This window comes from Molothrus aeneus, chromosome 1 (assembly GCF_037042795.1).
Source record: "Molothrus aeneus isolate 106 chromosome 1, BPBGC_Maene_1.0, whole genome shotgun sequence".
Classification (NCBI taxonomy): Eukaryota; Metazoa; Chordata; class Aves; order Passeriformes; family Icteridae; genus Molothrus; species Molothrus aeneus.
The window spans coordinates 122,677,741-122,704,349 of NC_089646.1; the positions used below are offsets into that span (position 1 = coordinate 122,677,741).

A 26,609-nucleotide genomic window follows, 5' to 3' on the forward strand; every position below is an offset into this window, starting at 1 on the left:
TGTGGCACTAAGCAATGATGCAATGAGCAACCTGCACTTTTTTGTGCCTTGCCACTCTACCACCTTTGAAATTGTTGCAGGGTGACTGCTGTTGCTGTTATCAGTCACGGGGATTGTGAAAGGATACAAGAGACAGCATGCTGCAGGTCCATCTATATCTCCTGCAATGGCCAGTTTGCTTAAACCTGGAGACAAGCAGCCAAACACAACTGAACTGTTACCCTGTTTCCCACAACATATGTAATAGGAGCTGTGCCACTTGGCTAATTGCCCATCTCATGCTTGCGTCTGCAGCATGCTCTGGCCATTCAAGCATTGCTTTTGGAGAAGAAATACCACACACCACATGGGATCATTTTGTGCTCAGTATATGGAATGAACAGCAGTGAGTGCAGATTTTGCATACCCTCTGAAATCCTCATGTTGTCTGTCTTGACAGAGCTCTGCTACTTGTGTCCAGCACCTGCCTCCAGTTTTGCCTTATTCTTATCCTTTTTAATACAGAGAAATTAGGGATAGGCTGTCAACATTGGTAGTGTAGCAGTCATGGAGATGTTAGATCCTTTATGAAAAGTATCCTGAAGCAATGGTCATTATTTTGAACCCTGTGACTATTAGGTGGAACAATCCATGGGATCCACAATCTTTGGTGGCAGCGTGCATCAAAAGAGGCTGGAGTTAGAAGTTATCAATAAATACTCCACATACATCATAGAAGCTTTTCTTAGTTACTGAGAGACTGTTTAGTGGCTATGGTAGTCACTCATAAGAAACTTACCTATTTCAGTGCAAACAGACACAAAAGCATTTTAAGAGAAGCTTAACTAGCCCTGGGTCTGCATTATGCACACTGCTTCTTAAGCCTTGCCATAAGCCATGCATCTCTACCCATATAATTGTCTCTCACATAGTATGTTCATAGTTTCTGTTGTGGTTTAATGCATTTGAAATTAAGATGAAGATCACCAGTGACAAACAGGATATCAACATCCAGAATACCAAGCCTGTTGTCCCTTACAGCACCATGCACAAACATGACTAAAAGACTTTGTATCAAAACTGGGTACAACAGGAAAGAATTCATTCAGAGTAACCATATAACAGGCAGTTATATGCTTACTCTGAATGAATTATACAGTTATGTTATAACCAGTTAGGTTAACAAAACAGGACAAGTTTCAAAACTCTTTGCAAGTCCTCAGAGCTCATACATATTCCCATGTAAGAGTCAGTACTGCCACAGATGCAATTTACTGTCTTTGCCTGCTGCAACAGGCACTCTCCTAGGGGCCTATCCTCAGGGAGTGCCCTGGCTCTAGGCAAAAAACCCTGATCCTTTCTGCATCCTGTCTTCAGGCCACAAAGGAGAAGTAACTACAGAGAGTAGGCAAGCAATCTTGTTAGAGAATCGGGTACCTGAAGACTCCTACTGAACCTTAAGATGTGACTTTTTTCCATTAAGGCAACGTATCTCCAAGGATTATCCTTGACACAGTTATTGTATCAGAGGTATCCCTGCCAATTGCATCATCTGGAGATGCTATCTAGGGTTATTTCCTTGGCACAGTGTGTCCCAAAGGACTATTTAGGTAAGGGCTTTAAACAAGATGGCACACCAGCTATTGGCAAGTGACTAAAAGCTAGGGAACATGATGGGATGCTTTGGTCACATTAATGAAAGTTGCCAGTTCTGCAGTCAAGAAGTTAGAAAGAAGATTGCAATGAATACAGAAAATGGCAGAAGAGAGAGGAGTCGGCTTTTTGCCCTCTCCTGAGCTACTCCCCCATGCTTAGTTTTCCATCACAGCCCTTCCAAAATAGCCTAATGCAGAACATTTACAAGACTGACAATCTTTTCTCCCCCCAAAATATCCTTGAAATATGTCCCTTAAAGTAGACAGATACGAGATCAATGGTAGCACACTGGCCAACTTTATCATACTTTGCACCACTTTGTTCTCTTAGGAGCCCCAAGATCAGAGGTATGCAGCTGAGGATTTTGTACTTATTAAAAACTGCCTGCAAGACATAGAACTACCTGCACCTGCTGCTGTACAAGTCTGCCAACACCTCTTATCTGAAAGAGATCTGCATTTTTGTATGCAGATCAACAGACAGTTTGAGAATTCTAAACCTCAGGTATGCTCTAGAGAACAGAAAAGATGACTGGTTGGCTTTAGCAGATGCTGTGCAAACATGCCTGTGCATGTTTGTGATTCATCTGGTGCCAGCCTGAGAGAGATTCTGCCCACAAATGTCATTTCCTTGAATGATATTTGACCACTTTGCCAGCTCCTCACTTTGGAAGTGGACTCCCCTGGAATGGCAGAAACTTAAGACTGTGGTAACAGTTTAGGTGGATGTTTTAATGTCGTCAGCATGTAAAATGCTCTTGGGAGGTTGAAGGCAGGCAGCTGTAACCTATTCAACCAATTCTACCAAGAGTTCCTCCAGGGAACAGGTAAGGGGTTGAAGCACCACTTTGAAACTGCTTCTGCTGTTTTGGTTGTATATACTGCGACTTGCAGCAGCTCAGGCTACCATACTGTATTAAAAACAAATGACCATCAGTTTATTATCTGTCCTGGCAATAAGCACGACCCTATCCAGCCATGCCACAATCTTCTGTTCTCAGTACAAGCCAACACAGCTTCCTAGCAAACACACAGCAAAGTGTAACAGCTATGACTAATCTGCTCAAAAGAAGAAATGTGAAAAGATAATTTGCTTAAACCTAAAACTGAAGAAATTTTTAAAGAAGTCTAAACTAGTTTCTCACTTTGCATTTTAGTCTCATAAATGACAAAGTATGAAGTCACCCACTGAGTAAGAAATAACCACCCTTCCAGAAAAACTCTTAAGAAAAAGGCAAACCTCAGAACCTCCTGTTAAAAAATATAATTTATTTGTCAACTTGGTTTTCATGACACATCCCAGATAACAATTCCATTAGTATTCTCAAATAAGGATATTATAATAGATTGCATTTAGCAAATACATATCTTTCATCTTTCTTCACATTGTCTCTTTACTAATGCCGAGATCATCCTTGTCCATCATATCTTATAGTTAAAAAAAAATAAATATTTCCAGGTAAGGCAGGAATCAAATACTATCCTTCTAATTTCTTTCACAGAAACTCCCACCTTTTAAGTCCTCTATAAAATTACTTATATAAAACCTCCCTTAAAACATAGAGTAGATAGAATGGTGGTGTGTGGAAGTAAAAAACAGCATCCTCTGGCTCCTTTCATCTGACTGCCTCCCCATCACACCTTGTGGCAACTGGTAATTCTCATTCAAATGAAGAAATGAAAAGTTTCCAAGTAAGTATATTAATATAATTAGTCTGTTTCATTTATGCCTTCATATTTTGATTTTTGATAATGAAAATGTTCATGTAGCACACAAAGTCAACAGAGCACAAAGAAAACTGGTAATACAAAGCTATAACTCCTATCCAAGACTGAATAGAAGTTCTGGTCCTTTAGCTTCCTTAAATTCTGAGCATTTACCCTTTTCACTGATGCACATATGACTACTCACAAGTACATTCTAATGGTAGCTGAATACTAATCCCCTTTTGTTTAAAGATTAACATTCCAAAACAAAATTTATTCCCTCCACTGCAGGAAGTCGGACCAGATGTAGCAGTCCTTTGTTAGAGTTTCAACCTGAAAAATATAGTGTTTATGAGGACAAATTATCAAGGTAATTAATATGTAAAACTAATTATTCTTTGATTAGAAAGAATCTGATTTTTTTCCTGTAATATCTTTAACTAAGACTCTTCTGCAACTTATAGATCACAAGACACAACAAAACAAAATTAAAATATTTTTAGAAGTGTATTTTTCATTTTAAAGTGGTTCAGGAAAATGCTGAATATTGAAGTACTAAAAAGGTAAGCTGGTAGAAACTTTTCAATATTCAAGTTGGAACCCTGGTCTCATTAGTGACTACAACTGAGCAAAGGTTTTACCATATGGGAGATTAAAAAGAAAAATCTGTATCTGACACAAACAACCATTCTTTTCCCAAACCACCTACTTCTATGAGATGCTTCATATCTGCTTACTTGCATGGAAAATAAAATAACTAAACCCCCACCGAAAGATCTAGATTATTAGGGTAACAAAAATAGTTTATGCCACAAGACACAGACTTTACAAACTTTGTAAATACTATGGGCTACAAACCCAACGCAGTGATGAGGAGGTGCTACAGAAGCAGGCCAATGCTTTGCTAAAATAAGGCAGCATAAGTTAAGCATTAGAAGTTTAATTCCAGAAAAAAAAAAAACAAAAAACTACAGTAGAGTGTGATATAGCAGAGCCAGCAGAAACCAGCTATACAATAGAGGTACTAAACTGTTTTTTTATTGATAGTGTAACAGGGATGAAAAACAGAGCACAAACTTTACCCGCATGAAGCTGCAAGAGACAAAACAAACCCCAGGAAATTCATACAGCTTATGCACATCAAACAGCAGGACAGAGGGAGGTGGAATGAAAAAGGAAGATAACATTCTTTAATATTCAGGAAAATGAAACATTTCTATATAGGAAAGAAGCAAACTCCAACATAAGAAGGGCATGACACCTAGCAGAGGCCAAAACAGAGAATCCATATTCTTTTGATAAAATATTGCTCTGAAACTTCAGAATAAATGAAGACTCCACAGCAAACAAAGGTCTGCTATGATTGTAAACTATGAACACAGGATTTTGGATGCATACAATTCTTTATTAATAAACACAGATAAAGACTGAAGTATCAAAATGCTAATGATGTTTCTGGAGACATTAGATCACCTTTAAGTCAGTGATGCTAAAACATTTCTTTGGGAAAAGCTATTAAGTGATGTGGAAGGACAATTCATATAAAATTCCTTCAGGATCAAGAAGTAACTTTAGGATGCTCTCCAAATGACTTGCCAGTTTTCATAGTCTAATAAAAACGGGTTTGCACCTGCTGGTTCTAATTGCAACAGCAAATAACAAAAATATGGCAGGGTACTAATACACACATTTGACAGCAAATAATATTGCAGCACAGGATCTGGAAGCACTTGCTCTGAAGTCTCTGTTGACTCACAGAACAGCAGCAGAATTAATGAAGTTTTTAGCTGCCCACCCGCTAACTATATCTAATTACATCAGATGAAAGCACTGTGTGTCACTCTAAAGATCAAAACCTAGAATTTAAGATCTTCAAACAAATAGACTAGTGGGTTGTTCTAATCAGAATGTCGAATGAAGAATGTAATAAACCATTTCATAAAAGTAGATCAAAGTTACTCAATCAGCTGTTACCCTGCTATTTTTGGGACTGACTATTGATGATTGCCAATCAAGAACAGAGCCACCATAAAACTATTTATTTAATTTAACTGTATATGTTTTTTACAAATTAAGATTCAAAAAGAGGACGTAATGTATTTCTGTGTTAATGAGACTCTTCTGAATAACACTTCCTGTCAAAAAAGGATTGCAATTAAAAAGAAAATAATCCTACAAAACCAGGTTGAAGAGTAAATGAGTGAAGTGTAAGAACAATTAAAACATTGCAAAGGCAACTAAGAAAGCAAATAGTGAATGCAAAAAGCAGGAAATTACCTATTTTAATATGTTACCATGCACACAATTGTGTTTGATCTTTTTCTGTGTGGAAGTGAACTTTGAAATCTGGCACCCACCTAGACCACATCAAAAAGACAAGAGCGGCAATTCCTACAGACAGCATCTTGTGAGTGAACAGTTTTCTTCAGTGCCTCTAACTCAGAAGAATGTGAGTTACCCTGAACATCTGCCACATTCCAAAGGATGATGAGTTTCACCCCTCAGGTTTGGAGGGAAGACAATATTTATGTAATTGAAGCTCTGAGACATGTCTGCCTGAGAAAATTAGTTGTCATCTCACAAAGGTCTAGAAGGTGCACTGTTTTCCTTAAATGTTCTTTATACCTTTGTGTTTTTTTAGTGTAACATCATATTGGGGATTCAAATTTAAAATTATTCTTTAGGCATGAAAAAAACAACTTTCCCACTTAATCCATCTACTAGGTAAGTTGTTAATGGCACTTTGTCTGGGTAAGTTAAAGATTGCTAAGTCAAAGTTTGCCTTATCCAATTGGAATGTTCTAAATTTTGCAAGTAGAGGTTCTTCTCCAACTCCCTGAGAATGTTGTTGTTGTTTCTCCCACACACCATCCAGAGTAAATCCAACTCCCTTCCCCTCACCTGCCAAGTGGGGTAGGGCATTATGGCATTGCTACTCAATAAAAACCTAAGACCAGTAAAAATACATTTTATATAAATTACAGAGTGCCCAAAGCATATTTCAGCAGTCTGCTTTCAATAATTTCTGAATTCTTCCATCAATCTCTTGAATATATATCATGTACAGTATAAAACTAAATCAACCTCATATCAGACATGCAATTCTGTCATTTCAATTTTATACTCCAATGGCTGAAGACTGTGTACCTCTGAGCCACATTTAGGACATGTAAAATACATATCAAATAAAAAGTTACTTTTAATACAGTAGTAACAGAAAACATGTGGACAGCCTATGGTATGTGGCATGGTAGGCCATTCCCCACAAAGTGAACATTCCCTGCAGTGAACTGCTAAAGAGTTTTCACTATTGGAAAGACCTGCGATAGGCAGGCACCGAGAGGAAATTTTAAGTTTCAGTTTCTGTACATTAATGAGTGGTAGCAGATATATCAAAAACTCAGCAAAGCCATGCCATAAGAGTTCCCTGTTCATGTATTCAAATCCTATCTGACGAACATTTTGCGGCTTGCAAAAAACGGACCTAATTCCTAGAATGCGTTCTGTAAGTGTTGCGAATGTTCCTTTCCGAAGAAAAATCAGAAAATTTACAAGTCCACAAAGCTTTAGAAGTCCAGATCCAAAACCTATATAGCTCTTAATTTTGCAGAACGACTGCTGTTGACGATTGCTAAATAAATCATAACATCTTTCTTCCAACCATCTTCCACCAACAGTGAAAATAAGATACCATAACTTCTGGTGTTTGCTCAGAGGTTGGTATTTCTCTGACTGAGATAAGTTATTCTTGTATTGAATATTGAGAATGGCCTGTCCCACAGTTGCGTTCTTGGAATAGATAGTGAATTTCCATAATATAAGACATAAAAATGCTTTTACTTCTGGTTCAAAATGAGCCAACACCCCTGGTTTAAATCCATGAAAACAGCTGGTAAACTGGGACCACACTAGTTGTTCCAGGGCTTTGTTTAGTTCAAGAGCATCAAGCTGACTTATTCTGAGCACAGGATTCACACTCTTTTCATTTCCAAGGCTGGAGGCCATTTCTTCACAAAAACCTTTCTAGAAATAAAACACAAATAGATTTTAGTATAGCAGAGTATTTCTTATTTCTATTTTTATTAAAAATAACAAACTTGCAATATACCACCAGTAGATAAGAAACAACAAAGTTCTCAGAATGCTCTATAAATATGTTACTAATATGCCACAATTCATTTCAGGAAGCTTTACATTAATATAAAATTAGTACACATTTAATTTAGTTTAAAATCTTATTTTTAGAAGAAATTATGCCTGACCATTTCTCACAAAATGTTAACATTTGGTTATAAACAAGTGTTCAACATCATCTAGATATTCAGAAAAATCCACAGATTTATATACACATACATACATATTAATAAATTTATATATACATTAAAATATTGCAGGGCATAATTGTAATATTCAATTGAATCTTAAAATAGATCAGAAAGAAGAACTGCAACACTATAAGGTGTTTTATAGAGAAATAGGGAAAATGAAATACTAACCAAAAAATCTGGAAAAGAACAGTGAGGCAGACCAAGTGTTGCCATATGAACACTTCAAATGCTACAGCTGAAAGCAAAACTATAGAAATACAGACAAATTTAGGAATTACATAAAGATATGGATGAAATTAAGGTGGGAATGAATAAAATTTTCTCAATAAAGGCAGTGAGTTGTTTAGAGAAAAATCATATGAGATCTAAGAAATATTCAGCATTCAGACATAAATTATTATACAGTACTTCACTGAAGTCTGCATATATTTTCTAGAGTGTTTTTGACAGGTGTGGGATTGTGCTACTTGTCGTATAACATTTCCAGGCAAGATGATTAATGTATAATAGCAACGTCAACAAATGGATACTCCTCTTGCTCAAGCATCATAGAAAAAAATAAAGTGTTTTTTAAAATGGCTTCTTTTAAATGTTGTTGCATCTGAAAGCCTGGCTGAGAAATAAATGCAGTAAATTACCAAAGCAAAATAGAGGCAACACCTCAATGTAAAATTGTGGGGTAATCAATTTTTGCTTCCTTTTGTCAACAGATTAAACCCCAAAGTGATTCAGAAGTATTTTCAGAGAGTATGCAACATATTTCACTTTCTAAACCAGATTCTTTGCATAACAGACTTGCAAGGAATCCACAGCCTTCTAGAGAAAGTATAGGAGGTAGTGCCTCAAATTCTTATTTATTAGAGAAAAATAACCATACAAAATTACTGTGAGTAAAAGATGCTGTAGAGGCTCTTGGTAGCAACGGTTGCTACTGATGTCAAGAATACTAAAAAAAAAAAAATCCTTCAAACAGACAACCATGTTTGCTGAAAAAGAACACCCCAGAAGTTTTAAAACACAATATAAAACATCATCTGTAGCTTTCCTACTGTTTTCCATATTCATAATTAGTTATCACTGCAAAGAAATATGACTTTGTCTTTAGTGTAGGGTGTATAACAGTAGTTTCCAATTAACTAGGACGGCTACATGGGTAGAGCATACAATAGCTCCACTTAGCTTTTTTAAACTACTCCTTCCTTTATTAGCAGGCAAAACATGGCTGAAGGTGGGATAAGGCCACCTCCTCTGAGCCAACAGCCATAGGGTTCATTGCATGAACCCACACCAGCTGGAAAAACCAGGATACAAAGCCTATATAACCAAACCTGTCTCCCTCACATTTAGTCCTTTCTGTAGCAGAAACTAAAGCACAGGAAACATTTTCCAGTATGATTCAAATAACTTCCCTCCTCTAATTTATGATCAAAGGGTCAATTCAACCCCTACTGGATGTTACTGCATCACTTCAAAAACTCCAGCACCAATGCCCATCCACCATCCTATCCCTCATCTTTTCATTCCACTATAATTCTAGGAACCAGAGCCTTTGATAACCACCTGCTCTGGAACCTGCCACTGGTTATTCACTCATAAACCCTAAAAGTCTAATGTCTTCTTCACTTTCTCTTCTACTCATTTCACTTTGTTCTACTTCTTTCAATGTTCTACATAACTCCCAACACTCAAAACCTCCTTCAAAAATGCTAGTTACTCAAAAGGGACATCTTATCAAACAACTTCCTTGATCCATCTACTAAGACTATTTTCCAACATAATTTTAACCATCTTTTCCAATTGTTTTTCATTACTACAGATGCTATGAGCAATTTCTATTGTAGGTTTCTCATAAATAAGGTAGACTTATTATTTACAGATTTTTTTTTTCATTATATTATCTAAAGAAACCTGAGCAAGTGAAGAATGGGTCATCAGGAATTTTCTGAAGACAAAGGAAAATGTGTCAAATGCACAGGATTATGATGGATCATGAAATACACATAGGCTGGGAGCCTGTATGACTGCACACTTGCTTTGAAAAAGAGGATGTGGGGACAGGCAGCATGCTGAACACAAGCCACCAGTGCATCCTTGCAGCACACTAGAACATGTATAGCCAGCAGACTGAAAAATGTGCCTATTACCCTCCACTTGGCATTGGTGAGTCTAAACCTGGGACACTAAGTCCAGTTTAGCTTTTTCTATGAATAGTACAAAAGAAAGGAACCCCATGTCCTGATATATGAGAAGAGCTTGAAGGAACTCAGATTGTTCAACTTGAAGGATAAGGCAGCTAAGAAATGGTCTATGAATAATCTTCTACTTCCTAAGGATTGCAGAGAATATTAAGCCAAAGTTTTCTGTGAGATGCAATGAAATAAAGAGAGGCAACTCTGTGTTAAGTCACTACATGAGAAATTCCAATTGAAACAAGGAAGCTGGAACATTTTGTCTACCAAGACTGAAATCTCCAGAAATTTCTCCCCAGAAATTCGTGAAACTTGGCCAAATGATGCCTGAACCTACCTGTTTTAGTAATTAATTTATTCCAAATTTACACAGGAGAGCAGACTAAAATCTTCTCTGGGATTTGGAGTTTGACCTTCCCATTGCCTCAATGCAGAATCTAATTGATTTTTTTTTTTCACGTCCATCATCCTACCCAGAACTGTATTTGAAGGAAATAATTTCAATGAATCTGTCAGAGTGCACTGGAACTTTGTATACAGAAAATGGGAACCACTTTTGAGACAACATGCCCAAACAGCACGACTACTGTTTGGTAACCTTTGGAATTTTGCCAAATCCAACAAGTCTTCTTTTTAAAAAAATCAGAATCAACACCATATATACTGTTTAATGGTGTCATGTTCAATGTCTCTTCCTGAACTACCAGCTATCAAATTGATTGAACTTTTAGTCAAGTTTAGGCACACTATATGGAAAAGGAAGAATATCAAACAACAATAAGGATGCTATCTTTTAGATTATGCTTGTCACATAGCTATGTAAAAAAATAAAAAAAAAAAAGAAAAAACAAAAAAAAAGCTTTCTTTTTGATGAAAAATTAAGTGTTCTCAATTCAAGCAATAAATCTGGGCATTGTTCTGAGTTCTTTCCTGATAAGAACATTTAAAGCTTGCCATAGGCCATGGTTGTTAACTGGACCCTGAAAGTTACCTAAAAATTATATCCGTATACTTCTGATTTTAATGTGTAAGCACATTCCTGTATGCTTAGTGTTCTGCTATCCACTCTACTTTCTTCTGAATTGAGCTAAGGTTTTATTGCACTTAAAGGGAAGATATTTATTTCCCATAGGCAAATATTAAAGGGGACAGTTTGAAATCTGCATTGTCCTATGAAATTGTCTTCAAATGTCCTAATGATCTGAATAAGAGCAACTGTTTCCTTGAGAGAAGAGCCCTACATTTTAATCTCAATCTTGCTATGGTAGGAAATTTTCCCTTTAAAAATTACTTCTATACAAACTCCTTTTAGAAATGTATTCTTTTTCAGTTTATATTGTTTTTGCACACAGTAGTATCACAGTAGAAATAAGTGGGAACTATGGTAGCTTAAAACTAGATAAAAACACACCCTATAAGTGCAAAGACATTTATCTTGTACTTTTTTTAATGTTATTTTTGCATTCTGTATTTTGCTGAGCTACAAAGAATATAGAAAATGTTTGTTTTCCTCCATGTTTTTTAATTAAATTCTATTTGTCATCCTTGACTGTTTTAACTCTTATTTTAAGTTACTTTTAAAACAGAAGAACCCCAAATCACAGACCCAGTAATGAAAGGAGCACGTACCAACATTCACATACATAATAAACTCAATGTTTGATGAACTTTTACAGAAATACTCTTTAATTAGTAAAGACTGGTACTTGTAAGGTTCTCCATTTATACTGTCAAAGATATAGAAAAAAAAAAGAATTGCCTGCCAGAAAAAAAACCAAACAACCGAAAAACCCTAAAATGTTCCGTTCTTAAATAACCTGTATTTGTTTGTTTTGTCTTTTTAACCAAACAAATAAACAACCCTACTTGTACAGTACAAAAAAAAATACTGTATATCACTAGGGAAAAAGAAAATTCTTCTGGTATATATTAGTGCTGGTATTGAGCAATGTAGAAATTATGAATGAATATATTTTATTTGGAAACATGTTATTGACAGAAATCTATCAATAGTAATGTGAGTATTGTCAACAGCCTGTCAATATTAATGTAATTATAATTAAGGGGATAACATGGATTTTAGCTATAATACCAAGTAACATCTCCTGCATTGCCGCTATCAATATAAGCATTATTATTGACCTGTTCTGGGACTATCAGTAGGAGATGTATTACCATCAGGCATATTTGTCAATGCATTCTGCCCACAAAAATTCTACATTTAAATTTACAGGTCTGTAAACTTTGCCTGAAGAAATATACAAATCCAAGTAATCTCTTGGGTGCCATTTTTTTCCACAGGGCTTTTCTACTGTGGATGAGTAATCAAAGGGTTTCTATCTCAGAGCTACTGCAATCGCATTCCCTGCTTTTCTAGCATAATCATTAGATGACAAATAGACATATATGCAGAAGTCTTAAAATAATTTTAAGTATGATCTGTCAAACCACTTTTTGAGAAGCAAAATAAAAACATATTTATTAAAATAAAACCCAAAATTTGTTCCTAATGGTTGGCAGCGAGTCACTAGTGGCATCCCCCAGGGACCAGTGCTGGGGCCAGTCCTGTTTAATATCATCACTGATGATCTGGATGAGGGGATTGAGTCCACCATTTGCAGATGACACCAAGCTGGGACCACGTTTTGATCTGCTGGAGGGTAGGAGAGCTCTGCAAAGGGACCTGGACAGGCTGGATAGATGGGCCAAGTCCTACAACATGAAGTTCAACAAGTCCAAGTGCTGAGTCCTGCTCTTTGGCCACAACAATCCCCTGCAGTGCTACAGACTGGGGACAGAGTGGCTGGACAGTGCCCAGGCTGGAGGTGCTGGCTGACAGCCGACTGAACCTGAGCCAGCAGCGTGCCCAGGTGCCAAGAAGGCCAAGAGCATCCTAGCCTATAGCACGGCCAGCAGGAGCAGGGAGGTCATCCCTCCCCAGTTCTGGGCCCCTCAGTTTGGGAAGGACACTGAGACACTTGAGCGCGTCCAGAGGAGGCAACAAGGCTGGTGAGAGGCCTGGAACACAAACCCTGTGAGGAACGGCTGAGAGAGGTGGAGGTGTTTAGCCTGGAGAAAAGGAGGCTCAGGGAGACCTTATCACTCTCTACACCTTCCTGAAAGGTGGCTGTAGCCAGGTTGGGGTCGGTCTCCTCTCCCAGGCAGCCAGTGACAGAATGAGAGGACACAGCCTTAAGCTGTGCCAGGGGAAGTTTAGGTTAGACATCAGGAAAAAATTCTTCACAGAAAGAGAGATTGGGCATTATCTGCCCAGGAAGATGGAATTGGGCATTATCTGCCCATCCCTAGAGGTATTTTAAAAAAGACTGGATGTAGTACTCAGTGCCCTTGTTTAGTTGATGAGGTAGTGTTAGGCCATAGGTTGGACTTGATGCTCAAAGATCTTCTCCAACCTAGTTCATTCTGTGAACTTAAAATTACATTTAGGATGCATAAGTAGCATATCCACTAACTTCATTGAGTTAGTGATTTAATTCTTTTACACAATCTCATCTGTGTAGAAAACATGTAGTCTAACACTGAACATAAGGAGAGATGGAATGGACTACAAGAGACCACCAAATTCTAACACAGCACAAACACAGGCTCAAGAATATATTGATATGTGTCTACCAAGAAGGCTAATTCCATAGTTTTTCTAAGTAGTCTGTTCCAGTGTTTTATGGCCCAAAGACTTTTTCTCATATTTAGTATAAAGCAAGTTTAGTAAAAATCAGGACAGTTTTCACTCCAGAGCAGAAATCAAGAGCAACAAAAAAGAGCTTCCATTTTGCTGCACCTTCTCAAGAGCAAAAAGCAGCAAGACATGTGAAAGGACCAATTACCCACAGAAGATCTGCCAAACTAGACAAAATATGCTTTACTACAACATGGCTGGTATGATCCTCAAGAAAAACCAAACCAAACCAAAAACCCAAATAAAATCCACAGCAAAACAACAACTTTACTTTTTTCTCAGCAGCAATTCACCTTGAGATCTGCTATATCTTCATGTCTTTTTCTCTCATTTTTCTATCTGAATAATTATTTCCTCTTTTGGATTAATATATTTTGAGCTTTTCATGTTAAATGCCTGCATTGTTTTTTATCTTGTTGATTTTACACTTTCCAAACTCATCAAGAGTATTTTGAATTCAGACCTTATGTTTAAAACAAAGGACAAAACAAAATCCTAAACTTTCAACCTCTCTCCAGCTTGTATCATCAGTAACTTTTCTAAGTATGTATTCTCTTCCATCATCCAACTCACTAATGCCTTTTCATCTTGACAGGGTACTGTAGATAATTACTCTGTAAAGGCAATCTTTCAACTTGATGCTGATAACATCAACATCTAATGGATACAATATTGATATTATGTTTCCCTAGTTTGCTCATGTAGGGAAAAAGACTTTATTAACATAAAGATACATAGTACCTAAAGCTTTCCTCTTACTAAACTTGTTATTCTTATTTAGAAGAGAAAAAATATTGAGGTTTCTTACAAACAGGTCTCACCAAACCATACTGGGTGTTTTACCATTTCTCTTCTACACACTGTTAGATACAAATTAATTGCTAAACTATTTACTCCTGAACCTTTATTTGGAATCAAAACTGACAGTTTCAATAATTCTCTTAACAGAAGAATAAAGAGGCACAAAACCAGATACACACAAACCCATTTTGCTGGCTATTTCCACCCTCTGGGATATTAAATAAATAAATAAAATCAGCAGCGCCTAATTCCTCAATCATTCTAGGATGAATTTTATTAGGATTTGCCACTTGAGCACATCTATATTAAGATTCCTTAGGCTATTCTTTCTGTGCTTTGGTTCCACTCTTATTTCCTGTCTAAGATTAATTTTATGAAAGTAGCAGGTCACAATATATCTCTTTTACAAAGTATGAAGGGAAGAATCAGTCTTTGAAAGTCTTTTCCTTGTTCTCCTTTCTTATTTAATAACAGATCTAGGTAATGGACTTATCCCTTCGTGCCTCCTCTTACTCAGAGTTTTGGAACCTTTCATTGATTCTTTTCTTGTGCTTTGTAAATTGAAACTTATTTTGTTCCTCAGTCATCAATTTTATTCTTACATTCCTATGCTATTCTTTTATATTCATCGCTAATCATATTGTATTACTTTTGCCTGGACAACTCTTTTCATTTCCAGGCCAAGGAAGAATTCCTGATATAAAGTCCCTCTTAACATTCACTATTAGTATTTTATTTTATTATTATAAAGTATCTCAACACAAAGAAACAACAGGATATACATAAAGGTAACAATTTTTCATCCTTTTCAACAGACTAGACTCTGCCAAGTCCCAGCATTGAGATCAATGGTCCAAGGATGGGGAAGCAGGGTGTAGAAATCATCTCCTCTCTGGAGATAACAGTAACACACAGTCCCTTTTTCCTTCAGGAGCTACAATACACTTGGTATTGTGCATTGCCATACTGGGTGTGTGCGACAGCAGGGAAGCAAGCCATAGCCTTGGTTTACTATCCCTCCTTTGATGTTCATAAAGTTGGGTATCAACAGATAGGAATGAAAACTAACTTTCCACCCATCACAAGAATGCTGAGATTTTTTTTAATGTGGAGTGTTCTACATTTTTCTTTGCGAAAATTTATCATTTAACTGTTCTTTTTGGGCACTCTCAATAGCAGAGGATATTTTATATGTCAATTAAAAATCAATAAATTTTAAAGATGAGAAACCAAACGATACATATTCAGTTAACTTTAAAATTTTCCTTTACACCAACTCTCATAACACAGAACATGGATCCCAGCTGCTCAAAGCCTCATCTCTCACCATTAAATCTCATCTCTTTCCTGCTTATCAAGTGCAGAGAGAAATATCCTCAGATCAAAGTCTAATTGGGAGCCCCAACTGTGTTGTCTCTTAATCACTGTAAAATTAACTTATCACTATATCATTACCTCAAATAACCTTAAAAAAGATTGATTTTGTATTACTGTCTGGATTTCTATATACTTCAGACATAAACCTATCATTTTCTAAAGAACATAAATTGATTCTTTAACTGTTTGGAATAACTACTAACACTAATTGAAAAGTCAGTAACACACTGCAATCACAGAAACTATTATTTATTTCTTATATTCCTGGGAGAAAGGACTATTTCGCAACATAGACAAATTCAAGGAAAACACTGAATGACTGTGTAACAAACAATTCCCATAGATAAAATTAAGAATTTTATTATGGAGGTTAAAAATGCTACAGTTACATTTAAGGTTCAAAGACCAAGCACAAGACAAAGACACATTCAAATCACAGGTTGCTTTTCCAATTTTAACTCAGTAAACTGAGCTTTCATAACATGAGATACAAGAGATTAGCTACTACTGAATGCCTGAAGACAGTAAGGAAAAATTAATGATAGTTAATTAATAGATTTATCTTCCACAAACTACCTGCCAGAATCAAAATATTAGGGCTTCAAGTTACAAAATCAAAACCAGCTCAGAAGAGCCAGAATTGATACAACAGTAATGAAGAGCAGCAGGAAAGTGCTGCACTGTTAGAAACTGTAAATCAGTCATTTCTGACAGCATTTGATGGAAACTGAAAATCCCACATCAGTGCAACACGTCCCCTCGATGAATGCTAGAATGCTAGACTATTACTGGCCACTCCCTAAGATATTCTGAATGCTATAAACTTCTGCTGACTTGAGATAAATTTGTCATCAGTCAGCACTCTTAAAAGACAGATTATTAGATCCTAACAACCAGATCTGATAGTTACCTCAAAACTAGTATTTAAAATACTAACCTTTTAAAATTTGCAACACTAAATTCAAGACGATAAAACCTCCAAGTACATTTGTATTCATTGTAGCATAGAAGCCAGAGACAGCATCACCCTACCAACTTTTTTGATAAACCCTAATCTTCATTTACTGGAATAAACAGGAAGATAAACACATAACAAGCTAATGTTTCATCACTATTATTCTTAATCCCATATCCTTTTCTCTTCCTCCCTCATCTTATTTCCTCTTTTGTCATCCTGCTCCTTAGTACATCAAGTTACAAATTCATCTCTAAAGGGACATGTCAGTTTCACTTATAAATTCTCATCCTCTGTTACATTAAATGAAATCTAGCTGTTGCTCCTTTTAAAGCAATTAGTGATAAAAACCTGGAAGTGTAAAAAACAAAGCTGCATTATAACTTGAAAATTTCCAAAAAACATGGTTAAAAATCCCTTGATCTAGATGCTTAGCAAAATATTTGTCTCATACACAATAGATTTTTTTCTTTGGAACTAGGTAATGGCAATTATTTGGAGAAGTGCTTTTACCTTTGCTGTTGATGAACTAAAATGGTGAAGAGAGGTTTGGTTAAAGGAGTTGAACAGAGTGGCAACTGTGATGGTTAGCTGGGAAGAAACAGCCCTTTGTAAGGAAGAGGCAACATCTGTGACTGAACCAGTATCAGGAAGTGTAAAAGCTAAGCAAAGTTAAAAATTAAGTTAATAATGTAGGTCTCACCTGCTGATGTGATCAAGAGATGACTGAGAGACTCTTGTACCTGAAGACATTCTGGGTGTGATAAGGATATGAGGCTCTGGTAAAAGGATGGCTAAGTAATACTGCAATGCTTGTGCAGCAGTGAAAAGAACACAAGGCTTAGTAAATGTGTGATCTTTTCTGTAAAGCAGAATGAAATGTCACCTGGTGACAGAGGTATGCAGCTCCATTTCAGAAAGGTCCAATGACAGATCATGAACACACCGTTGTGAGCACACTGAGGGCAGTTATAGCCATAGCTCTTCCAGTGAGAGTGGTTATAGCCATAACTCTTCCTTTGCTGGTTACTGTTGCTTTTCTGAAAAGTTGGTCTTATACCTCATGATATATGAAATATCTGCATTTCATTGTTCTAAGGGCACTGTATCTCACAACTCTTTATTTGTCAAGTACAATGTCAATCCCAATTTTATGCATCTTTTCCATGCCCCTCCTTACATTTCTTCCATTCAAAACTACCTAAAAAACAAACAAAAAGTCATCTAACTTAAATTCTCATTTCATAGCTCTGTGTCTGTCCTGCTCCAACCTGTCTGATTCATACGAATGGATCACCAGATAAGTACGGAGATGCCAGGATGAAGATTGAGAAGATACATACAAGAGATTCAGAAGCAACACCTGCTCTATATACTCTGATACAATTTACCACAGATGACAGAACCCTGCAATTTTGCATTAAACACTTTACGCTTATCATTTATGAAACACAGTCACTGCCCAGATTTTATTCCAACTTTCTTCCTTTTCACATACATATGCATGCCAACTGCACAGTTATGAATATTCAGCAATATGCAAGTGTAACAATGCTGATCCAAGTACTGCGCTGCAGGAATGCAAGGTCCTTTAACCTTTTATTAGAAATACTTATTAGATAAGAATGGTAAAAGCTGTCCTAAATGCCTAAATCATAATTAACCCCTATCCACATCTGTACCCAAAGGAGGATTCTAAGTAAAAACAGTGTTGTTACAGACTGTATATATTCATGATTTGCTAGAACCAATAAAGTCCTGCATCAATAAAAAGACAAACCTGTTCACTCCATGTCTTAAGTTTTGGTTTTGTATTATATGGCATAACTTATGAATAATTTGATCAAATTATCATCAAAAACTCTCAAGTGGTGCAAAGATAAAGAGCAGTACTTGACACAAATTTCTCTTTTTTCAGGCTTGTGTTCTTTAAAAATCTAAGGTAATGTCATTTTTGACAGCTACAGTCACTGTCTCAAATTTTCCTTCTACTGTCTATTCTGTCCTTATCTTACAGACTAGCAGTAGTACTCATTTGAACTTCAATTTAATCGGTTTTGCATGTTGAACTGGCAAAATCCCAACCTATTTAAACTTATTTTTCTGCAGATTTAGTACACAAACAGGTCACCACAGACTCAGGTCAGATACATGCAGTAGTACACAAACAGGTCACCACAGACTCAGGTCAGATACAACAGTCAGGAAAACCTGGTAATTGTGAAACCAGCTGCCTTTGAATCTCAGCATCATACTCTTACATCCACCACCAGTCAACAGCAAGACAGAAACTCAAGGCTTTTGTTTGACTCGAAGAACTGTTCTTTTTTGTCTTCAATCCCAATGTGCTGAATGTGCAAGCAAAACACAACACTGCAAATACAAATAATGAAACTTTTAGCTGTCTTTCAAAAATGAAAAGACAAATAATTATTCGTATAAGTCCACTGTAGGATTCATGCAGACTTGCAAGTGAGAGGCTACTCTGTTCAAATAAGTAACACTATGCAATTCCTCCCTACCTTCAGCTTTTCTGGTATGATTGTACCTTGTAACCTCTGGGATACACAATGACTATGAGGGGTGCTGGAAAATTTGATGTGTTCAGTGTCCCCAGTCCTTGATGGTTTTATTACTTATTAATTATGGGAACTTTAAGCACATAGGGAAGACTGATACACTTCCACTACACTTCTCCTCAATCCTGTAACTTCATTAGCATTTTAGAATCAACTGAATGGTTGCATACAGGTATTACAAGTAACAGTTTAGAAGAGGGATAATAATTTCCTTGCTAGGCAGCCTGAGTTGTATGCTGTTACAGCTTCTGAAATCCCTCTGCAATTCCAATGTGTATTTCACTTCATGATTTAGTTATGCCCCACAGTGTCATGGCATTATATTAATTTCCCTTTCAGGAAAAGTTTTTCCTCTTTACCAAACCCCTCCTGTGACATTTTTTTTCTGCTTCTCTGACTACAGAATTAATATTACTTTTGAATACTATTATTTTAATGTATTTTTTCAAGTTTTCTTAGAATTTAAATTTTGATTAACTCCTTTCTTTTCTAACCTCATTCACAATATTAGCAAAAACCAAGAGAGAAGATAAAGTGTGTGAAAGACAAGATTTTTAGGGACATTCTTCCCAGGCAGCTACTGATACAAACACAATGAATGTTAGCAGCATTAAATTCAACTTCCTCCTAAAGGCAAAAAACCTCTTCAAGTCCCCCCTTGCAGGAGGAGGAGAAAGTGCCCAGACCCAGTAAGAATCAACCTTGCATCAAGAGTTGCACCATTGTTGTAATTTCTCTTCCTTCCTATAGCGTGTATGTCCTCTTTTTCCTCTACCCCAAAGTTCTTTATTTCTCTTATATTTCACCCTTACTCTGAAAAATCTGAATTTAGTTTCCTTTTCAAAAGAGCCTGAAATAAACTCAAACTTCTGAAGTTTTTATATTCCACCTCCAAACCAAAACACCACTAAGAGAGGTATGTTACAAAGACTGCATCCTTTCCTGAAGATTTTTGTAAAGTTTAGACTTGAACTGATGATGCTTGCAGTTGTAAGTCAGCTGTATGGCTGCAGGAACAATTTAGCTCTTGAAGAAGCTGCAGAACAGAGAGCCTGCTACCTTTTATGTACATATACAGCACAATTTGACTATGAGCCTGCATCTTTTTAGCACAACACATTGGTCATTTTCAATTTTTTTATTTTATTTGCTGTTTTTAACTTTACAGGGAGTGCTGTATTGCAGGTGTTGTTTAGAGCACGCTTGTTAGTTAAAATGAGACAAACAGAAAGAGTGTGACTCTCTTCAGTGGTCTAAGTGAAAAAGTATGCATGCTAATAGCTGTCAAAAGCAAAAAAGCCCAACCCTATCTCTAAAAAAAAAAAAAAAAAAACCCAAAAAAACCAGACCAAGAAAACCCAATAAAAACCTCAAAACAGCGTAAGCAGCCTGCTTGAAAACACCACACTGAAGTAAACTTCAGCAGTCCATGAGAGGTAACAAGTTGTAGCAGCTGTCCTCATTAACTCCAGAGCAATACACTGAGTCCATTGCCATTTCAACTCATAAACAACGTACTATAATTCAGGTAGAAAATTTTAATTCACCTTCTGGATGCTCTGAAAAATTGCATGAATTCAGATGTTTTTCCTAAATAGCTAACATTTGGGAACCAGACCTTGCTAGGGAGAAAGTTACATTAGGGTATTTCACTGAAAGACTGATTTTAACTGATAAAATTATCATCTTCTAACTGCACATTGCATCAACCAGATCATTAATGGAGATGTTAAACAGGGCTGAACACAGTATTGACCCCTGGGGTACAACAGCAGTTACCAGCTTCCAACTAGACTTCACACCACTGATTGCCATTCCCTGTGGTCCATCTGTTCAGCACATTTTATGCTGACCGGACTATTTGCTCACCCAGCCCATACTGCAGCAGCTTCTCTAAGAGCACGTCACAGGAGACACTGCTGAAAGACTTACTCATGCAAGCACCTACTCTCCTCCCTCCCCTTGTTTACCATGCCAGTTATTTCATTGTAGAAAATTATCAGGTTGGTCAAAAATGGCTTCCCCTTGGTGAATCTATGCTGACTACTCCTGATCATTTTCTTTAATGTGTCTTAGAAGGGTTTCCAGGATTAGCTGCTGCATCACCTTCCATCCTTCTAGGGGATCAAGGTAAGGCTGACCAGGCTATAGTTCCCTGAGGACTTCTTCCTGCTCTTTTGAAAACAGAAGAAACATTAACTTTCCTCCAGTCTACAGGCTACTTTCCTCCAGTCTACTTCTCCCAGTTCCTCAATCTCCCAGTCCAATGATTATTGGGACTGTCCTCACAATGATATCAGCCAGCTCCCTTAGCACTCATGGGTTCATTCCCAGAGCATTATCTACGTCCTCTTAATTCAGGTATTCTCTGACCTAAACCTCTTCCAAGTGTACATCTTCCCTGCTCCAGACCTTCCCTTGTGTTCTACAGTTCCTGAAGGTCTTTGCTAGTAGAGATGGAAGCAAAGGCAGCCTGCATAACCTCAGCCTTTTCCACATTCCCTGCTCATTCAGCCATGAGACCACATTTTCCCTAGTATTCCTCCTGCTACTCGTGCATTTTACAGAGGCAATTCTTGTGGTCTTTGACATCCATCACCAGATTCAACTCCAGGTAGAGTCTGACTTTCCTTTTCACATCCGTGCATGCTCAGACACTGTCTCTATACTGCTCCCAGGTTATGTGTTCCTGCTTCTGGACATTTACTTTTAATGTCTGAGTTTCATGATGAGCTCCTTGTTCATCAGTGCATGGCTGCTGGCATTTTAGCCTGACTTCCTAACTGCTGGGATGGACTGCTCCTCAGCTCGGGGAGGTGATCCTTGTGTATCAAACAGCTTTGCTGCATCCCTCCAGGGCCTGACCCTGGGGGAATCTTCCAAGTAGATCCTTGAAGAGGCCAGAGCCTGCTTTCCTAAATTCCAGGGCAAGGATCTTACTTATTCTTAAACCAGGCTCTCAGAGAAAGCTGGCACTAATATCACTAACCGACTGAATAACAAATAGATTACATTAGTTTCTGTCAGAAACCATATAGCTTAAAGGAAATATTGCTAAACTGGCACAAACACCGTGAACTTCTTTATTGAAAAAAGTTATTACCTAGAGAGTCTTAAAAAAAGCCCTCTCTGCCAAAAAAAAAATCATTAAATACCTAAAAGGTTTAAGAAGTAAGGTATCAAAAAAGTAATATAACATATCTTATTCTTCAGTTAGACTGACATTAATATAGAATGAATTTATTGGTAGTATATGCAGAACATTTCTTATTAAATACAGTGCTATCTTTTAATTAAAAAGTTTATTCCCATTTCTTATTATTATCTTAATTATTATTATTGCAGCATACCATGCTTACAAGCTAATTCAATGAAATTATATTTATGTCTGAAGCTTATCAGTTAGTATTAGCTGGACCCAATTTATTTGTTTCTTTACATCCTCTAAATTGTTGTTTTAACTGAATAAATGCAGAAATTCCAAGTGCAACAACAGTGATGTGGAATTTTTGAAAGTTTTGCAAGAGTAGGCCATTATAACCAACAGAGAAATAAAACACATGGGCAACAAGGTAATTGAATTGTAGTCTGAAATTGTTGACAGATTTTGTCTACTGTTTAATCTACTACTAATTTTCCTTAAGAAGCTGTCCATCTCTTCCCTTCTTTGCCCTCCCTTCCCTTCTCTCTGAACCTCATGGCTTTGAAACTTTCAGATGTTAAAAAAAAATAAGAAAAGACATTCCCACCATCTCATATTTTGAACATGTAATTAAACGTTTAGGGCTTTTTTTTTCCCTGAAAGACCATGTGCTTCATTACTACATCCAGCTATATGTTAATACTGGATTCAGATATCACTCTCGACACTTTGATGATTTATATATTGAAGAGCCATTTATTTTACACCATATTCTTGGTACTGATACTATGTAGCCATAAACCTGTTTCCTTCCTTCCCAAATATCCTCTAAGTAGCAGTTTTTAGCCATTTTCAAGACTGTCACCTCCAAAGACTATAAACAGAGAAAGTAAAATGTCCTTCTTGACTTACAGTACTGCATTTCATGTCAAAGAACAAATTAAGGTCCTTGGATTAGTAATAGTGTCAAAAACTATCAGAGCATAAAAACTACCTTTCCTACTCTACTCTATGAACAGTTCAATCAAGTCTTTATATACTAATAATACTTGTTTGAAAGTTTTAGTTTAATTTAATTTAGTCCATTACAGGAACATTTACTTCCTACATGTCCTGGATCATCTTAAGCATCAAAACCTTTCTGTGAGTTACTACAGTCTTTAATGAAATTAAACCTACAGTCTTCACCTACTGACATGGGTGAATAAAAAAAGAATCTAATAGGAGACAAACAGAGCTGTCAAACAAACAAAACATTCTCTCCCAAGTCTAAATACCTCCTTGCACAGAACAGACCTATGTCTAGCCAAGTCCCTAATACTCTACGAACATGAACTGAGGTATGCCATTCTACTACTTGGGAGCCCTTTACCAAGTGGGTAGATCCATAATGCATCTAAAGGCCCATTACCTAAGAAATAAATCTTTTAAAAAATAAATTCAAAACATGGTGTTTTATATATCTGTACTCCTATACTGAGAGTTCTAGGATTAGCTATGAGATACATAAGTATGAGCTGATTCAAATACATGTAAGTTCACTACTATTACTTCACAGTTTTCAACATTTCTAAGAAAAGTAAAAGATATTTTGACATTCATGCAGAGAAAGATCTAACTTTAATTATTTACTTAATTAATGCAACATTAATGGGAACTGATTTTTTTCATTTGCTGAAAAGGATGTTCTTGACAAATAAAAAACTACAAGTTTGCACAAAGATAAGCCTAGGAGTTAAAAGGACGTAAAAATAGAGGCAAAATGCTAAGCAGAGTTATTTCAATTGCCTTGGCCCCAGATAAATGCAATTTCAGATTCCCTGTACTCAATAATAAACATCTTCAATTCCTACCTTAAAAACTGCAAATATGTATACATAACACTGAGGTTTTTGAAATATTGATATACACACAAACTCTCACTACATAAAAAGGCCCAAACACCCCACCTCTTTTAGACTCTCTCCAAAAAATCCAGACTAGCAGGCAAGAAAGTGGGTGCCATATAAGATCCTTGCAAAACCTTCACATATAACAGCTTTAAACGTATTCCACTTTCTAATTCACAGACTCAGTCAAAAACTTTACAATACAGAAAACACTACAGTCATCATGGTAATTAAAAGAGTAAATCACAGAATCCTAGAATCATCAAGACTGGAAGAGACCTTTAAGAAAATCAAGACCAACCATCAACACAGCACTAACTCCAAAAAAGTATTCTTACTAACACCTAAGGCTAGAGGCACTAGCAACCAAAGTAGATGTTTCAATACTGACATGATAATCTATTTCTGTACTCTCTTTTAATGAGCCAATTTATACATTTTATAGATGTGAATTTAACCCCATAGCAAGTAACAGAAATTGATGACTTTGCGCAGTATAAGCAAACACTGAAAAAAAACCCCCCAAAACATTAATTTTTCCTCCCTTTATTAGCTTATTTACTACTCTAACTAAGTACCAGCAATGACACTTTTAGTTGCTTTACTACTAATCACTTCATTAGATAAACTAGTCATGATGGACAGCCAATAACTGAAGAACAAGCGGCTGCTGAGGAGGAACTGCAGCAGAAAGATGAAAAAAAATCTGAAGAAAATGCTGATAAAACACATCTTCAAAAAGAATAAAAATAGCATTAGTCTTAAAAACTTTATCAACTGTTGCTAAACTGTATGTCAAAAAAGCTCAAAAAAAGTCTGAAAAGAACTAACTTTCAATGAAATCAAATGGCAAAGTATTTTGGACTCAAATTTTAGTACAAACTTCATTTAGTACACTTCATTTAGTACACTTCATTTAGTACACATACTACATCTTTGACCTTAGGGAACACCTCCCTCACACTGACAGGTGAAAAATCGTAAAAGAAATACAGTGCTGTGGTTTCCAGTATGGACTATGTCATAAGTAGAGTTTGTCTGTTTGTCAAACACATTGGCCATTCAGAATAAATCCACATTTATTTTGTAGTGAACCAATGATTTGTTACTTACAGTCTGCACAAAACTGGATTAACAGAAAGGGGAAAGTTGACACCCTCATTTTTGGATTTCTTTGCCACCTATAGTAGGGAGTCAGAGGAATGACCCTCGAAGATTATAAATGTTTCAGTCTCTCAGCTGGTATCACAACTCAGATGATAATACCCCTCTGAGAGGATATTACGCCCTTTCTTCTCCGCACAGGTCGTCACCAGGCTCTGTCCCATCTTACGGCACGCCTGGGCCTAGCTGGAAAGCTCCCCGCCTCCGCACTCTGCGGCAACAGGAGGCCGAACGCCAGCGGGACTCACGGAACGGGGGCGGCCGGGGAGTGCAGAGGCCAGACACAGGTTTTTGCAAGCAGGCCCTGCATGAGCTCCGGGGCCTGAGCCAAAGGAACTACCCCGGCCTACCAGGCCGCGGGAGACGCCTGGACGGGCTCCGCCGAAGGCCACGGCCCCTGCAGCAGCTCCCGCCCGCCGCAGCCGCTCCGTCTCGTCCCGCCCCGCGTCGCGACTGACCTGCGCCGCTGCCGGGCCCGGCCCTGCGCCACTCCGCGGGTGTGCCGGGCTCAGCCTCGAGCCTCCCGGAGAAGCTCTGCACGGCCGGAGCCGCGTCGGGCGCTCTCCCCTCGGCCGCCCCCGCCGCGGGCACCGTCCCGCCAGCCGGGTGCCAGCGGCCGCTGCCCGGAGCGGCGGCCGCACGGAGCGCAGTGCGCCGCCCAGCGCGGCTGCGCAGGAAGCGCTCTAGAAGACCAGGAAGGCGCGCGGGAAGGGCTCCCCACACGGCGGCCGCGCCAGGGCGGGCTGCGAGCTGCTTGACTGACAGCCCAAGCAGCAAATCAGCGGCCCGGGATGAGGCGCAGCAGCCAATGGCCGCAGGGGGGCGGGGCGGCCCCGGGCCCCGTGGGATCCGAGCGGCCGCGCCGCCGTTTGCGGTTGGGCCGGCGCTTGTAGCGGCTCCTGCTCGGGGCTGCTCGTGTGGGCGTGCGGAGACTCCTGGCCTGGGGTGGTGTGGCCACTCAGCGGCTTGGAGTCGAGGGCAGTCTGGGGTGGAGTCCATGGGGAGGCGGGTGGTCTGCGGGCAGGACTCACAGGCCTGTGAGGGAAGAAACAAGCAGCGTGAGGAAGGAGTGCGGCAGCAGTCCAAAGGCACTGCAGGCGGTGTTTCTCCAGCAGCTGCACTGTTCCGCACGTGGTTGCTTGATTAG

The 26,609-nt window shown here is 38.0% G+C and overlaps 1 protein-coding gene across 3 annotated transcripts; it reads right to left on the reverse strand.

Moving 5' to 3' along the window:
• Positions 1-2,883: 2,883 nt before the first annotated feature.
• PEX2 (peroxisomal biogenesis factor 2) lies at positions 2,884-26,011 on the reverse strand. 3 transcript variants are annotated; one of them, XM_066564084.1, is made up of 2 exons: positions 25,921-26,011; positions 2,884-7,364 (listed from the first exon to the last, which is right to left on the reverse strand). In XM_066564084.1, exon 2 carries the CDS (start codon positions 7,344-7,346, stop codon positions 6,432-6,434), a length of 915 nt encoding a protein of 304 aa, XP_066420181.1. In that variant the 5' UTR covers positions 7,347-7,364; positions 25,921-26,011; the 3' UTR covers positions 2,884-6,431. The 3 variants fall into 3 exon arrangements, with proteins under 3 accessions (XP_066420181.1, XP_066420189.1, XP_066420172.1); XM_066564092.1 differs by lacking the exon at positions 25,921-26,011 and adding an exon at positions 25,412-25,609; XM_066564075.1 differs by lacking the exon at positions 25,921-26,011 and adding an exon at positions 7,838-8,568.
• Between the last annotated feature and the right edge of the window lie 598 nt (positions 26,012-26,609).

What these genes read in the sequence shown, in the direction of transcription:
- PEX2 (XM_066564075.1), bottom strand. Translation starts at nt 7,882, where the DNA reads ATGGCAACACTTGGTCTGCCTCACTGTTCTTTTCCAGATTTTTTG. An exon ending in GTTCTTTTCCAGATTTTTTG is followed by an intron (nt 7,365 to 7,837) that starts GTTAGTATTTCA and finishes TTTTATTTCTAG; the next exon opens with AAAGGTTTTTGTGAAGAAAT.